The 17,131-nt window shown below is 50.0% G+C and overlaps 1 protein-coding gene across 3 annotated transcripts in view; it reads left to right on the forward strand.

The window, feature by feature from the left end:
* Positions 1–17,131, forward strand: part of KSR2 (kinase suppressor of ras 2) — a 432,076-nt gene that overhangs the window by 310,166 nt on the left and 104,779 nt on the right. For all 3 annotated transcript variants that reach the window (XM_058691145.1, XM_058691143.1, XM_058691144.1), the window contains exons 6-7: positions 6,750–6,819; positions 10,104–10,187. In XM_058691145.1, the coding sequence (XP_058547128.1) occupies positions 6,750–6,819; positions 10,104–10,187 (154 nt within the window). The remainder of the gene's footprint in view (positions 1–6,749; positions 6,820–10,103; positions 10,188–17,131) is intronic.

Here is a 17,131-nt window from a genome sequence, read left to right on the forward strand (position 1 = left end):
AATAATACATCTAAAGCACTTAATCTGAGTCCTGCCATGCAGTAGGTGCTCAATAAATGTTAGCCGTGATTATCACTAGTTTTCTGTGCCCAGAGGTCTTTATCTCCATGGAAACATTTAAGGATAGTGTAGCTTGCGTCTGAAAGGGTAGAGAGCTTAGAGGCTGCAACAGACAGCTTCTTGTGGTCTTTTCCAGTTCTAGGACTGCATCGCTTAAACAATTTTTACATTTGGCTCAGAAGGAGACACATTATCAGGGATGGATTGCAAGGCTTTAATTTTTTTGGAAACTGAGTTCAGTCCTGCAGTACACCAGATACTGGTCGTGGGACTTTGAACAATGAAGTTTTCATTTTCCTTACTTCTAAACTAGGAATACAGCCTCATAGGATTGTTTGGATTAAGTGAAGAAATGGCTCCAAGAGCCATATCCCCACTTGGGATACATACCAAGCCCGAGCATTACTCCTCTGTGGACTGATTATTCTGCGATGTGGATTTTTTTTATTGGGGGCTGCAAGTGGGATCACGACAGCTCAAGTGGGAAAGGCCTGGGCTGGGGAAAAAAATGGCCTTGTAAGGGTCAGGGCTGATGTTTTGAGCCTCAGTGGGGTGGAGAGTTGGAGGAGCCGGGAGGAGAAATTGGAGGGAGCGCCTATTTTTGTCCCAGCCGGACTGGGCTATTCTCCCCTTGGCCACCAGAGGGAGCTCTTAAATGCATGAGACCCCCACCCCCACCCCCACCCCCTCCCCCCAGCACAGCATCCCGACTCTGTTCTAATGAACTTCAGGGTTCCTTCCCCTTGCTTTAAAGCAAATCCCAAAGCCCCCACTGCTTTATTTCCCTCATGAAATGCATCGCTGTCTGAAATTACCTTGGGCTTTTATTTATTTACTCACTACCTGACTCCCCCTCTGGACTCCAGGCTCAGACGCTGTATTGGTTTCCTATGGCTGCCGTAACAAATTTCCAGAAACTCTGTGGCTTCGAACAACACCTGTTTATTACCTTACAGTTCTGGGGATTAGACGTCCAAAATCAGACTCACAGGGCTGAAGTCGAGGTGTGTCAGCAGGGCTGGCTCCTTCTGGAAGCTCTAGGGAAGAATCTGTTCTCTTGCCTTTTCTAGCTTCCTTGGCTGTTGTCCTTTCTATCCCCAAAGACAGCAACTGTCACATCTCCTTCTCTAACTTGGGCCCTCCTGCCTCCTCCTTCCATATATAACGACTCTTATGATTACATTGGGCTCACCTGGATAAGCTTTAATTTAATCAATCTGCAAAATCTCTTTTGCTTGTTAGGTGACATACTTACGGGTTCCAGGGATTAGGACATCTTGGGGGAGGGATGTGGGCATAATTCTACTCAACAAAATATTGTTGAAAAACTGCAGGAGTGACCGCTGAAATGAACAACATACTGTTACACCACCTCCCAAGACTCTGCAGCTCTTCCCTGAGCTTATAAGGGTCAGTGTTCACCATTTCCTTTGCTCTTTCCAGACAGAGGGAGGAGGCACGGACATACAGGATGGGTTGAATTCCGTGTATCTGGAGAGCAGTCTGGACTAGAAACATCCAGTTTGTTCTGTCTGTGGTTCAAATCCTAACTCAGTGACTTCTTAGTTATAGACAATTGCTTATTGCTTCTAAGCCTCAGTATTCCCATCTATGAAATGGGGATGAAATTGGTTGTCATTTATCGAGCCCAAGCTATGTGACCTGAATTAAAAACCCCAGCCCTGGCCTTTATTTGCTGTGTGACCTTGGGCAAATGGCATAGCTTCCTGATTTACTTGGTGAAATGAGGCTAATCCTAACAGCTGCTGCATTCTTGCGCGTCATATATCGTAGTAGATGGATTACATGAGATAATATATGTCAAGGGATTATTTGACAATAGTGTTTGGTGTACGATAATGCCCAACAAATAGCATACTTATTTTTATTTTTCTTACTTCTTTTCTTCTTCGTCTTCATCTCCAGCATGTTTTTCTCCTCCTCTTGCTTTGCTATATCATCACCTGTTTTTACCTGTTAAATGTTTTTAAGTTCTTTTTGTTTGTTTTTAAAGTTTTTAATGTATTTATTTTGAGAGAGAGGGAGTGCGAGCAGGGAAGAGGCAGAGAGAGAGGGGGAGAGAGAATCCCAAGCTGGCTCCGCACTGTCAGCACAGAGCCCGACGTGGGGCTCGATCTCTACCTGTTAAATGTTTATAGATGTGTTTTGAACACCTGGCTCTTCTGTTAGCCTGAGTTCCTTCCCACCAGGTCAGAGCCCGAGTTTCTCATGTTAAAGCTCTTCATAGTGCGAATGCTTTATTAATGTCGGTTCCTTGTGTCGAGGCTTCTGTATGTCCGTCTGGCTCCTGAGGGGGTTTCAAAGACTAGGGCTCCTGGTTTATCCCCTTTCTGTATGGAGGAACTTCTGAGAGAGCGTAGACAGGTACTTGTAGGAGAGAAGAACCCTCCTTCCCTGCGATACTCCCATTCTGTATGCTAGAAATGGAAACATCTGAGAAGACATTTCTATTATTCTACCCCTGGGACTGAAGGCACCAGGAACGCACACAATTCTGCCTCCACGTCTGCATGGCTTGTTATCAGAAAATTAGAGTAGAAAAGAAGCTTTGTTCAGCTATGGAGACATCTTAATAGGCGCTTTGATTGTTAAACAGAAGTTTCTGTATCAGTTTAATTGCTGTAAATGCTGTTTGCCTTCTCTGTTATGATAAGGCCTGGATTTTCATAGATTTCTCCCCCCCTCCCTTTAAACAGTTTCTCTTTGCTTTAAGGCTTGAGTTGGCAAGTTTAATGAAATCCACACGAAGAAAGGAAAGAGGGAATCTCAAAGTTCACATCTGCCCACCCACGGACGAAACCACACGGAGATTATTATTGCTTGAGACTAATGATGCTGTAGCTGCGTAATGTAATTGACAGAATTCACCCCTTCCATCACCCCTTCCATCAGATACTGGGAAATGAAACCAAACAACTAAACTTAATTACTTCTACTTCTTGAGAAGGTGCTATAATTGAGAATAACAGCCTAACTGGGATATGAATCTAAAAGTGAGATGTGCTTATAATAAAAGAGGATTTGTTCTCTGCAGACTTGAGCCTCAGAAGTACCCTTTTGGTTTCTTTCGGGGCAGGGGTGGGGGGGCGCGAGGTGGCTAGAGTTGTGGAAGACATCCAGATCAGGGATTCTCAACCTTGGCATTTGCAACACTTGGGGCTGGTTGATTCTTTGGTGTACGGACTGGCTTGTACGTTGCAGGATGTTGAGCAGCATCCCTGGCTGCTATCCACTGGATGTCAGTAGCACCTCCCAACCCCAGTGTGACAACCAGAATTATTTCCAGATATTGCCACTTGTCCCCTGGGCGGGGCAGAAGTCACCTTGGTGGAGGACACTGGTGTAGGGCCTTTGGAGGACTTAGGAGCCATTACAGAATTACTCCTTGAGGTTCTGCTGGTACTGAGCTGTGCGACCTTTAGCAAAGTCACTGCATTTCTCTGAGCCCTTGTGTCTTCCTTGTAGGGAATAACGCGAACACTGACTGCACAGGGGCATGGTTTCCAGGGATGAACTGCACAGCATAATGCCTGATGTATATTGAGCGATCAGCTAACTCGGCGCTTCGTTATAATACTCTTGAACTCAGCAAACACATCTGAAGTATTTACTTTGGCTCTGTGATGCAGAGGTGAAGGTGTGGTCCCTGTCCTTGTGGGAGAGGCAGATACACAGAGACTCCTTGGTGCTCCCTTATTCTGCACCCATGGCAGACATTGCTAATCAATCGTGGTGTTCTTTCCTACTGGGCCTCAGGATCTTTCTTAACACGGTTTTCTAGACAGCCACTACCAATGTCCCATGAGATGAAGCCCATTTGGCGCTCCTAGTTTTCTAGACTCCCCACGACGAGGCTGGGTATCTGTGCACACTACCGCTCTCTCTCCAGCACAGCTGTCCCATCTGTACCTGCCCTGGTGCAGGAGAACACATTTTAGAGAGTTAGCAAGGAGCGTCTGTCTTTCCAAATCAGAGTGAAGTCTCCAAAGGAGGTGGCAATGGAAAGAAAGCTCTCTTTCGCTCTTTTTTAAAATTCATTTTTCTTTCTTGTCTTTTTCGTTTCCCTCAGAAGTTGAAACAAGTGGTCAAATGGCTCGGACTTGGTGACATTTAATGGTTAGCCCAACTAGAGGAGATTCCACCGGCGATGATGCTGATTGATCTATCATGCTGTCTCTCTCATGGGTTTTCTCTGCCCTTTGGGCTTGGAAAATCACCAGCTCTCCTAGAAATGGTCCCAGTTTCACAAGGGTGGAATCGGGGTTTCTGGGAACAGCTTTCAGAGGACTGTGGGCAGTGTCATTAGACAGAGGAGGGGAGTGAGTGGGTTGGGGTTAAATGCTCCCTGATCGGTTCAGACATGCCGGGCTCCCAGCGAGCACACCGCTCCATAGCAATCGCTGTGAAAAATGAGGTGTGTGTTTGCAGCTCTGAAAATAAGAAGCGGGCTCCATCTCTCTGGCCTGAGAAATGAGAGCTGGTGTGTGGGTCAGCCGGTCGTTCCCTGTCTTCCTAGCTGGCGAAGATGCCACGGGCAGAACTGCTTCATTTCTGCTTCGTTTCACACCGCCCTGGGGCCTTTGAGGTCTGGGAGGAGGGATGCCAGGGCAGCCGGGTCATGGAGTCAAGGTGGGGGCTGGTGCTCAGCATCTGCGAAGGAAGTCTCAGAACATAGTCAGAGGTGAGGGGATAATAGAGGTCGCTGGGATTTCACCTAAAGCATGAAAGGGAAGACCAGATGAGGGCAAGTACCCAGTCTGAAGTCTATATGATTTATTGTTTCTTCCTCATTCCCATTCATCCATCAGCCTATCTATCCATTCATTTATCTATCCATCCATCCATCCATCCATCTACCCACCTACCTATCCATCCATCCATACATACATACATACATACATACATACATACATATATACATCTACCTATCCATCCATCCATCCATCCATCCATCCATCCATCCATCCATCCACCCACCCACCCACCTACCTATCCATCCATCCATCCATCCATCCACCCACCTACCTATCCATCCATCCATCCATCCATCCATCCATCCATCCACCCACCCACCTACCTATCCATCCATCCATCCATCCATACATACATACATACATACATACATACATCTACCCACCTACCTATCCATCCATCCATACATCCATCCATCCATCCATCCATCCATCCATCCACCCATCCATCCATCTACCCACCTACCTATCCATACATACATACATACATACATACATACATACATACATACATATATACATCTACCTATCCATCCATCCATCCATCCATCCATCCATCCATCCACCCACCCACCCACCTACCTATCCATCCATCCATCCATCCATCCATCCACCCACCTACCTATCCATCCATCCATCCATCCATCCATCCATCCATCCATCCATCCACCCACCCACCCACCTACCTATCCATCCATCCATCCATCCATACATACATACATACATACATACATACATCTACCCACCTACCTATCCATCCATCCATCCATCCATCCATCCATCCATCCATCCATCCATCCACCCATCCATCCATCTACCCACCTACCTATCCATCCATCCATCCATCCATCCATCCATCCATCCATCCATCCATCCATCCATCTATCCATCCACCCACCCACCCACTGACTATTCTATCCACCCATCTATCCACCTGTCCATCTACGCACTCATCTGTCTGTCCACCTACCTGTCCGACCATTCATCCATCCAGCTATCCAGATATTCAGCCAGCCAGCCAGCCAGCCAGCCATTCATTTAGCCAACCACCCACCTACCCATCTGCCCATCTACTCACTCATCTGACCATCCACCCACGTATCCAACCATTCATCCATCCACTCACTTACCAACCCCTCTATCCATCCATCTGTCCATCCACCCCCTCTTCCATCCACTCCTCATTAATCCATCTACCTATTTTAACATGAGTTTATTTAGATGGTACGTGTTTGGACATGTTTTACATAGTTACTGACAATATACAGCAAGTGATACTAGTTTTCTATATAGAGTGTGCTTTTAACATAAGTGTGTTTAAACAAAAAGAGCTAACTTAAAATAGTAATAAAATAATTTTGTGGCTGGACAGGACACGACAAGACTGGGAAAGTGGGACGTGCATGCCTGGCATTTGGAAATCTGCATTGGAACTTTGCGCACAAGGGCATATGATCTAGACTCCCTCAAATCTGGACTCGCATTACTGTGCAGCCTCCAACGTGTATGATCTTGCACAAATGACGTCCTTTCTCCAAGCCTCGGTTTCATTGTCTGTAAGGTGGGGATGCTAACAACCCCCTGTCTTTGGGGTGGTTTTGAGGATGTAACGAACTAAAGCCTGTGAGTCACTTAACACATGCCTGGCACAAGGAAGCAGAGATCATTTTTATTCTTTCCACAGCTGATTTCTTTCAAGGCATTCCCTGGTTGCCCTGCCCAGGGGACCTTGCTGAAGTCAAGGTGGCACGTGTTAAACCAGTGTTCCATTTGGCTTTGGTTTAGCAAGTGATGGTGGTAGGTCACTGTCCTTCCTGAAGCTGGAGAGCCTCCCTCTTCCTTCTCGGGCTTGGCCGGAGCCCGCCCCACTCTGATCCTCTGTGTAACAGGCTCTTCTCCTCTCTTCTGTCCCTGCAGACACACTGTCCGTGCCGCGCTGGTCCCCGCAGATCCCTCGTAGAGACCTCGGCAACTCCATTAAGCACAGGTAGGCTGGATTCCTGTGGGCACCGGTACCCACCTCCGGTAGATAGCTGGCCCCCAGAGTGGGGGAAGGCCAGGCAGATATTTTGCTTCAGTTCCTATGTCGTCATGCCTCTCTCTCCTCTGCCAAGCGAGACCTCCGTGTGCCCCCTGGGGACTGAGATGTCGGCTTCTTATTAACCTGGCCCTTATAAAATCAGCACATAATGGTTAAAAACCAGGGATTTGGAGTCAGACTGTCCTGTGTTCGCATCCTGGCTAATAAAGCTTTGCAACCAGAAGGAAGTTACTTAACCTCTCTGAGGCTCGGTTTTCTCATCAGATAATTCTGCCTACCCTTAGGGTGTCATAAGGATCAATGACATAATATATGTAAAGTGCTAAGCAAAGGGCTCATAATAACCACTCGGTTAAACGGTATCATTGTCAAGAGAAATGTTGTACAGCCTAATTTTGGGTCTCCCTACCCAGAAGACAAGATTGAATTCTGAACTCAGAGATACTCACTCTCTGGTGAGCTGTAGGTCAGCCCAGAGCTCCAGCCCTGTTGGGTCCGTGGAATAACCTCACCAGGGGTACACCTGTCCTATCAGGAAGGACATTGTATCTACTAGACATCCCTTCTAAGCAGTTCTTTGACTTTCCAGATTTAACTTTCTACGTTTTATGTCATTACCCTCACAGTCTCTTCACAAACTCATTGGGGTAAGTAGCACAAGTGTGATCGTATCCATTTGACGGATAGGGAAACTGAGGCCCTGCACGATTGAGGGATGGGTCTACAAGCTAATTGACCTCGGCACTCTGTATTCTTTGGACACTGCTGCTCAGAGTTTTCTTTCTATGTACCCAGAGGCGTCTGGGAACTAGCCGAGGGACCCGTTCACTCATTCATGGATTCTTTGCACTAGTATTTGTAGAGAATTTACATGCCTTGGTTTCAGCACTGCGCAAGGCGCCGGGAGCCCTTGGGGAGCTCGCGGTGCAGTCGAGGGCTAGATGCTTAACAGACCATGACAGTGTGTGGCATTAGGGCTATAAGGTGGGGGGTGGGGGTGGGCGGTACCAGGGGCAGACATATCGCCATGGGCGGGTGGGCCCGAGGTAGGAATGAGCACACTGTCTCCCGGAATGGCACCTTGTCAACAGGTTTTCAAAGAAATATGTTGACAGAATAGTTGTTAAGACCCAAATGAGAAAACGATGGAGGAAGCAGTGAGAAATACGTGATAGACACGTCCGTGGTCGGGCCGTGAGCCGCAGAGAGAAAGGCATCAAAAAGAAGGGCCTGTTTTGTGTGCTTCCCAATACCCCGGGCTCAGTTCTACCCCTGGATCGGTCCCATCCCTGGCTCAGCTCCGCCCCTGGATCGGTCACGCCCCTGGCTCAGCCCCGCCCCTGGCTCGGCCCCGCCCCTGGCTCAGCCCCGCCCCTGGATAGGCCACGCCCCTGGCTCAGCCCCGCCCCTGGATCGGCCACGCCCCCGGCTCAGCTCCGCACCTGGATTGACTCCACTTCTGGTTCAGCTCCATCCTGGGTTGGCCACACCCCTGGCTCAGCTCCCCCTCTGGATTGGCTTCACTCCTGATCAGCTACACCTCCGGATTGGCCACACCCCTGACGAAGCTTCATCCCTGGATTGACCCTGCCCGTAGCTCCATCTTGCCCTGGTGGCACAGCCCCATCCCCCAGCTTTAGCAGTTTAGATCTGGTGGTACCTCATATTCGAATGCTGATTCTCAGAGGAAGGATGATGGTCTTGGGCATCAGGAATGTCTTCTTAGTGGAGTCAGGACTAGGGATGCCCTGTTACTCTTTAGTGTGACCCCGGGCCCCATGCCAGGAGGGGAGACCTAGACTCACCCCAGCCTTGGTGAAGAAATGAAATTGAAATCCCATTCCATCCACTGTCCTCAGAGTCACCTCAGGCAGAGCTCAGAGAGAGAGAGAGAGCTGGTCCCAGAGATGGGAGAGGACTGGAAAGGAAAGAGAACTCCCGGCTACAAAGCTCACGCCGCCTCCCCTCCATCCCCACACTGCTGGCCAGGGGGGTGGACCACAAGCCCAGTCACCATTCCTAAGAGCTGCCAAATCCCATAAAGTAGACCCTGCCAAACTCACTGGCCCCGTGGAAGGGGCAGACAAAGGCTCAACCAACCCCCAGTCCAGAACTGGAGAGGGAGTCTTCTTAGCCACAAGAGTCTCTGTTCAGAGTGTTGCTATTTGCCTCCATACGGAGGCTTTGAGCTGCGCCTCATTCGGCTTGGAGAGTGACCCAAATCAAGCAAGTTGGTGCAACAGAGGGCTGCAACCTTGCCCTCAAAATTCTCAAGCACCAAGTTACATAATCACTTCTGATTTTCATTTTGACACTCGGAGGCAGTGGAGATTAGCTACAACTCCTGCTGAAAGTGGCAAAAATTGAAAATGAAAATTAACTCTGACCCGGCAACCTGCAATACTTTTCTCAGGCAGCCCGGCCACTGGCTGGTATCTCTTGGGGGAAGAAAGCGCCCCAGCGGCCGCGGGAGCCCCTGGAAGTTAATCGTACGCACCTCTGTTCCTGGCTGGCAGCTGTATATCAGGGGCGTCCAAACTGCCTTCTGTTGGCAACAAGTGGTGGGGGGGCGGGGGGTGGGGGGAGAAGATGAGCCGACGGTCTGAAAAGAGCTTTCACTTTAGAGACTCTTCTGCTACTCAGGTTTGAGGCCTCGGCTCTTCGGGGGGAAGGGGGAGGCCCCCGGCAAAGGTCCCCAGATGGTTTGATTGGCAGAGAGGGGGCACCGGTCTGCCAGCCTCCCAGGAGGCTCCACCTCGCCTTGTGGTCCTCTGAGGGCAGTTCTAGCCCCCCACCCGTCACTCTGTCCGAGAACTGAACTTGCCCCCCACCCGTCACTCTGTCCGAGAACTGAACTTGGCATATAGCAGACCACTGGGCAATACCTGTTGAACGAACGCAGGATTGTCATGAATGTCCAGGGGACAGTAGAGTCCCAGCCCAATTGAGTGAGGACTGACTATATGCCAGGCGCTGTGAAGCCCCTTGCCGTGCGTAACCTGTTTTGTCCTCCCAGCACCTGTGAGGCCGGTCCTGCTTACCATCCCCACTTTACAGAGTGGGAGACTGAGGCTCCAGTGGCCCACACAACCTGATGAAGTCACGCTCCTCGGAAGAAGCCAGGCTGGACGCCGGGGCCTGTGCACTCACCCTTCACGTGGTTCATCCTGAGAGACAGCTGGGGGTCACCGTCACCTTGGCCCTGAACGTTTTCTGTCTCTTTTCCACAGGTTTTCCACCAAGTACTGGATGTCTCAGACATGCACAGTCTGTGGAAAAGGAATGCTTTTTGGCCTCAAGTGTAAAAATTGCAAGTAAGTGGCTGCACCAGGAAGTGTTTTCAGGGTGCCTGACGTCAGCTAGAGCCACGCTAGCCTTTGAACTGGCTTGTGGAAGCTTGGTTTCCTGGCTTTCGGGAGAATCGCTTGCCCTATGTTTCAGAACCGCGTCCTGAGTGAACCTCTGCCTTTGGGCGAGGGGTCAAGCAGCACAATTGTGAATGAAAACCAGAGCTGACGGATGGTGCCGGAGATGTTTACGGGGTGTGTGGAGCCACGGCGGTACTCTGCATAGTCACAGCATTTAACATGAGGGGTTGGCACAGTTTTTTTCTCTAGGTGACTGGATAGTAAGTATTTTAGACTTGGTGGACCCAGGGGTCTCTGTTACAGCCACTCAGCCAGGCCTTGTAGCTCAAAAGCAACCAGAGACAATATGTAAACAAAGGGGTGCGACCAATGTATTTGTTCTAGTAAAACCTTATTTCCATAACTGCGCAGCCGGCTGGCTTTGGCTCCTCAGCTGTGGTTAGTTTACCAGTTCCTGAGTTAGAGTTTGTGAAGTCCTTTTCCTCTTTATTTTTTCTCCTCTGCGTTGTTGGGGCGGGGGTGGGGGGGTGGGGGAGTGGGCGGTGTTCTGATGCTCCCCATTTTACAGATGTGAACGCTGAGTCTCGGCAAGGGGAAGTCACCTGCCTGCGGGCACACGGCCCCGACCCCCTAACTCCCCTTCCTTCTGTGGCATCATGTCGCTCTCGAGCTCTCACAGCCCTCCCCAACTCCACACACGCATTCCAGGTCACCGCTGGCAAAAGGCAGGGAGGTGACAGAATAATGCTGATGTCCAGCATGGGCTCTGGAGTCAGAGTAAGATAGGTTCAAATCCCAGCTCTGTGATGCTCTTGCTGTGTGACCTTGGGCAGTTCACCTCACCTTTCTGTTCCTGCCTGTGTGTGTGTGTGTGTGTGTGTGTGTGTGTGTGCACGCACTTTATCTGCACAAAAGGAATAATCGTCACACCTGGCCGATATGGTCTAAGCATTCAGTAAATCAGCACGAAAGGACACAGCACGGTGCCAGCCTCTGAGCTCTGTCCTCTGTCAGAGGTCACAAGTGCCTTTTTGCCTGGCCTCCCTCTCTCTCTCCCTAAGCCTGTGTGAAATACCTCCCTGGTCCAATCCCTAGAAAATTGTCAGTAATATTCAGTGCATCTTTCTGTCTGCTTTATAGGAGCCATTTAGTTTCAGAGAATGTAGGAGTCCCTCTGTCCTTGTCCAGCCCAGGCTGGAAACTCCCATTCGGGCTCCTTCAGGCCCCCCAACATCCTGTCCCTTGAGGGAGGGGGGAGGGGACAGCAGCAGCGGCATAAGGCGAGGTGGGGAGACTGTTACCATCTGGAGGCCCACGTCCTCACCTTGGTCTTCCTTAGACCCTGGTTCTCAGGTGAGCCCTCAGGGTGGTGGCCTCTGGGCTTTCTGACTCCAAGGCCAGGCGGTGGGGTCCAACTTGAAGGCTGTCTGATGCGTCCCATACCCCAGCTTTTTGGGGCGGGGTGGGGGTGGGGGGGGCTGTCTCATCCATGCGTAGTCACACCGTGTTCTGAGGGGAAGCGGCAGCCCTCACATCCTCACACCTGCGGAGTGGAGGCTTTGAAGTCAGGTAATTAGGTGACAGGGACGCAGCCTGGAGTCAGTGAGGCTGAACACCTCCTGAGCCATTTAATTTTCAGCCCTAGAGGCGGAACTCTGAGGTGGCCTTTGCTCCTGTTCTCTGTTCCAGAAGTAATGAACAAAGACTCAGACCCTGCCAAGGGTTGGGGGAGGCCTCTGGGGAAGGGGTGGCGGTGGGGGGGGGGGACCTGGGGGAGAAGCACAGGCTTTGGAAGCAGCCAGACCTGAGTTTGAGCCCCAGCTCAATTGCTGCCTTCTCTGTATGAGCTTGAGCGAGAGGCTTGTTGTCATCTCGCGACTCAGTTTTCTGATCTGCAAAGTGGGTTGACGCTGGTGCCCTCAATAGAGCTACTGGAAGGAGCCAGTGGAATGTTCTTGCCCTCGATTACGGTGTTTCGTCAGGGAACGTTCTTCCTCACTCCACCTTGCGCAGAGACGGCTAGATAAGAGGCAGCATTCCAGCCATGTTTGGATTTTACTGTCGATCTCACCACTTTGCTCAGCTCTCAGAAAAGCTGCCAGAGCAGTGAAAGCAGAGTCCGGAGCTGCTATGAAAGTTCCGACATGCTTCCGGTGTTTTTTTTTTTTGACACTTGTGTAACGACAACAATTTTGTACTTGTGTTAACTACAACAGAGCTTAGAGCTATCTCTAGTACGTAATTATGAGCTGGCTTTATTTTTACTGCTGTCACCAGCTGAAGTTTGGATTCACTCTTCCATGAACCAAATCCTGCAGTTTTTACGTGGTTTTGAAGATGGGCAAAATTTGGGACACACTGATGGGCTGACAGAAGGGTTGGATGGGGGACAGAAACGGGTAACGCACAGACGCCGTTGTCAAGGGGTTTAGGGAAAGACGCACCTACAGAGAAATGGATTTCGCGGGGACTGAAGTGAATGCATAAAGAGAGTGACAGATAGCATTGCACAGAGGGGGCACGGAGAATGGGGAGGCAGCTTTTCAGAAAAAAAATGGGCAGAACTGCTTGTTCATTTACTCAGCTGTTTATGAGCAGCTATTCCATAAATGTGCCAGGAGCTCGTCTAGGCAGCAGGGAGATCACAGTGAATAAAACGCACAAAACCCCTGCCCTCCTGGACCTTACGTGCTAGGGGAGGGGAGGGACAGTAAGCAACCCAGTAAAACAGATCATCTGTGCAGAGGGTGCCAGAAACTAAAGAGAAGAAGGAAGCAGTGAAGGAAGAGAGGAAGGGCCGGGCTTAGGGCTAAGATTTTAATTTAAGTGCTCAGGGAAGACTTTATACTTGAACCGGAACTTTGGAAAAGCCGTGATCTGTGGCACTGGACATTTCCTGTTCTCTGGAAGCATTCCAGAGCCATGGATTTGAATCTGCCCTGAAGGCAATGACTTTTTTAGTTTGCTTGTTCTTTTTGTTGCTGTTGTTGTTTGTTTTTTAAACCTAAAGCAATGTTGGCTCTGTTGTTGCTAGAAACTCCCTGGGAGAAAAGGATTGGATTGGACCCTGGTGACTCTACAGTGGTCCCTGGGCCAGCAGCAGCAGCACCTGGGGGCTGTTTAGAAATGCAGACTCTCAGACCGTGCCCAGACCTGCTGCACCAGACTGTGCAATTTAAGACTGTCCTGTGATTCTTGTACACATTAAGGTCTGAGAAGCACTCCTCTGAGTGATCTCCAAATTCCCTGTTAGAGCTGATTTTCTTTGTCTAGATAACAGGTCTCAAACTTGGGTGTGCATGAGAATCCCCTAGAGGGTGTGTTAAAACAGATTCCCGGGCCCGCCCCAGAGTCTGGGGTGGAGCCCCAGGATTTGCATTTCGGTAAGTTCCCTGGTGCACAGCTGATGCTGCTGGTCCTGGGACCACTGCTCTACAAAAAAGTGGTAGTTTGCCAACATCAAGCTTTCTTTTCCAGCCTGACATTTCAGCACATGAGGTTTGTGTTTGGGGCTTTTGTTGTTTTTTTGTGTGTGTGTGTGGTTTTGTTTTGTTTTGTTTTTTGTTTTTACAGACTGGTCGATCTTTGCTCACTATTTTTCAGGCTTTTGTGCCGTTTCATCTCTTGGCCTCAGTGCTATAAACTTGATTCTTCTTCATCATCGTCTCTCCAGTAATATTTGTGTGAGAAGCCAAACAGATAAGGCATGACTGGAACCCAGGCTGTAGGTCAGACACACACACCTGCATTTGGATCCTGACTCTTCCACAAATAGCTGTGTGACCACTTCTGAGCCCCATTTCTTCTCCTGTCCAAATAATATCTACCTCACTCGACTGTTTAAAACAACAAAAATACAAACGAATAAACAAAACAAAAATTAAGTGAGCTAATACGTAAGGTAAGATGCTCAGTCTGTACCTGGCACATTATAAGAACTTCATAAACGAAAGCTAATGCTGTTACTAACTTCACGGATTAATTTTGGGGTACCCCCCCCCCCCCCAGGAAGCCAGGATACTTGCGAACGTCTAACCCCCTTTCCTCCTGCCTCGGCTTAATGGCCGCTTCCTCCGGAATTATCATCAGCTGTCTTGTTGGCGTTCTGAATAGAGAGATTAGCGAACTAATAGGAAATTATGCTCAGAAAGCAATTTGCAGTTATCTGAATTGAGGACTTTTCATCTAATAGGTTCATGAGCGCGGAATGGAGTTTTCGTTCTAAGTGGTCGGATGTCAGCACCATCCATGTATTGTCTGCTGACTGCAGATTCAGCTGCAGGAACGTGCTGATGGGTTTCCCAGCCCTCGTTCATGCCTTGTCTGCATCTTTCCTCCTCGGGGTCCTTCCACAGGTTTCCGCAGAGCTGAGTTCTGGTTCCTTGGAAACCCGTCCACCCCTATCTGCGTTTCTTACGGGATAGCGCACAGCAGTGAATTCCGTGGCTTGTGCTCTAGGCAGGGAGAGTTTGAACCGAGGTATTTTTGTGCATATGTGTGTTTTTTGGTTTTTTGTTTTGTTTGCTTTTACTGCATGGGCTGAGTATGGAAGGGAGGGGGACGTCTTTCAAAACTGTCGGTGGAGAAGTAGCATTTGAATTATCTGTCTCTCCTGCGTGTTTTAGCCTCCCCTCTCCCCACTCCTTCTTTTGGGTTGGGTTCAGTTCAGTCAGCATCTCTGGTTCGGTGTGTGCTGTGAGGGGCGTTTCTGTGCTACCTCTTGGGGTTCGAAGGTGAAAGAGACACTGTTGCTGTCCTCCAGATGCTCACAGTCACTGCTAGTGACTTAAAACTTAAAATCATCACATCTGAGTCCCTCCCAAGACTTCTTGGCCCAGACTCTGGCCATAGGGCGTAGAAACCTGCATTTTTTTTATTTGTTTATTTATTGACAGAGAGAGAGAGAGAGGGAGAGAGCAGGGGAGGAGCAGAGAGAGAGGGAGAGAGAAAATCCCAAGCAGGCTCCACACTGTTACTGTAGAGCCGGATGTGGGGCTCAAACCTACAAACCATGAGGTCGTGACCTGAGTCGAAATCAAGAAGTCAGATGCTTGACCGACTGAGACACCCAGGTGCCCCGAAACCTGCATTTTTAATAAGCTTCCCAGAGGATTCAGATTTGCACTGGGGTGTGAGTGAGGAACATGGTTCTAGAAGGAGGGGTGAAGCAGGTAGGTAATTATTACTGTAGGGGGATGTGCCCAGGCTGCACCAGGCTGGGAAAGGGTGCATACATGATGCACATCAGGGGGGCTGTCCCGGAGGCCTTTGAAGTCTTGAGGGAGGAGGGACACCTGGGTGGCTCAGTGGGTTGAGTGTCTGACTTCGGCTCAGGTCATGATCTCGCAGTTCGTGAGTTCGAGCCCCGTGTCGGGCTCTGTGCTGACAGCTCAGAGCCGGAAGCCTGCTTTGGATTCTGTCTCTCTCTCTCTCTCTCTCTCTCTCTCTCACAAAAATAAGTAAACATTAAGAAAACAAAAAAAGAAGCCCTTGAAGTCTTGAGGAAGGAGTGGGAAGTAGCCAGGTGGAGCAGGGGGAAGGGTGTTCTGAGCGAGGTCACAGGCAAGGACACAGGCACAGGCAAAGCCTGGATCAGGACTTAGAAGGACTCAAGCATATTTTTCAGTTGTTTGTCCTGGGCGGGGCCTGGGGGCCGGGGAATACGGATTCTTCTGTGCAGACAGGGCACCAGGCCATGCCGCTGTGACTCGTGGGTGCTACTCCCTGTGGCTCCCAGCCTGGGTAGGGACCGCTCGCTCCCCATCCAGCCCCGTTCCTTGAACCCTGGAGCTGTCATCTTGCTGGAGTGGGTCACTTGCCAAGGGCAAGGCCTTGGGGAGGACAGTGCTGGTATCAGGGTGGCCTTCGCTTCTTGCAGGAAAGTGGGAGCAGGCAGAAGCCAGGAGTTCTGATGTTCTCCCGGTCACCTGCTCTTACGGCCTGAGACGCGAGGGGTTTGGGAGTCAGAATGTCTGGCAGGTGCTAAGTCTCCTTTTTCTCTAAGACCAGGGAGCAGGCGCTCCTCTGCTTTGAAGACAGAATGATGAAGTTAGCGGTCACAGAGCACAGTCTTCCCTCACCCACATGTGACTCGACGGTCTGCTTACCTTCCTGGCGACCTCATTTACCGGTTGCTGTGGGAGCTGCTGCAAACAGTTCATACCTGAGACCTCCCCGGGGGGGGGGGGTTGCCTTTGGGTGATTGTGGCTGCCTCACCCCAAGGTGCCCAGGAAGAAGCCTCCCCCTGCTCTGGGTGGCTCAGAGCCAGGTGCAGGGTACAGAAGGCCAGCCTGCTTGCCTCAAGGCAGACACGCTCTGTGGTGCAGTTCGCAGCCCAGAGCCCCGGGGGGGGGGTGGGGGGTGGGGGGGAGGGGATCAGGCTGAGACTAGAGTCACCTGAAACCACATCTTTGCTTAGCTTCTCCCCCATTCCTTATCCAGCTTCCCCCGCAAAGGAAACAGGCTCTTCTTGGAGAACTCTCTCCACTCACAAGAACACCCATCTCAGGATCTGCTTCTAAGGAACCCAACTTAGCATAATAAAACAACAGCAGGGGGCAGAGAGAGCTGTTTAGGTCCTGGCTCTGCCCCATCCTGGCTGTGTGATTCTGGGGAAGTTTCTAAACCTCTCTGAATTGGATGTCATAGGACCTGTGAGTGCACCAATCGCATTAATGACTTGAGGATTCCCTCAAATCAGAATCTTTCAATAAGTTGGTCAGCACGTATTAAGTTGCAGAGACGGATTTTCTATTAATGCAAAGAAGGAAGAGAACCCTACTCACTAAATCACCTGCGTGGGTTGAAGTGAGGGAAAGTTCTGGAAAATGTAGCACATTTCCTCCTTTTCCATAGTTCTTGTTCCCCATTTGTCTTTTAGGATATTCTG

Source organism: Neofelis nebulosa, chromosome 11 (genome assembly GCF_028018385.1).
Source record: "Neofelis nebulosa isolate mNeoNeb1 chromosome 11, mNeoNeb1.pri, whole genome shotgun sequence".
Taxonomy (NCBI): domain Eukaryota; kingdom Metazoa; phylum Chordata; class Mammalia; order Carnivora; family Felidae; genus Neofelis; species Neofelis nebulosa.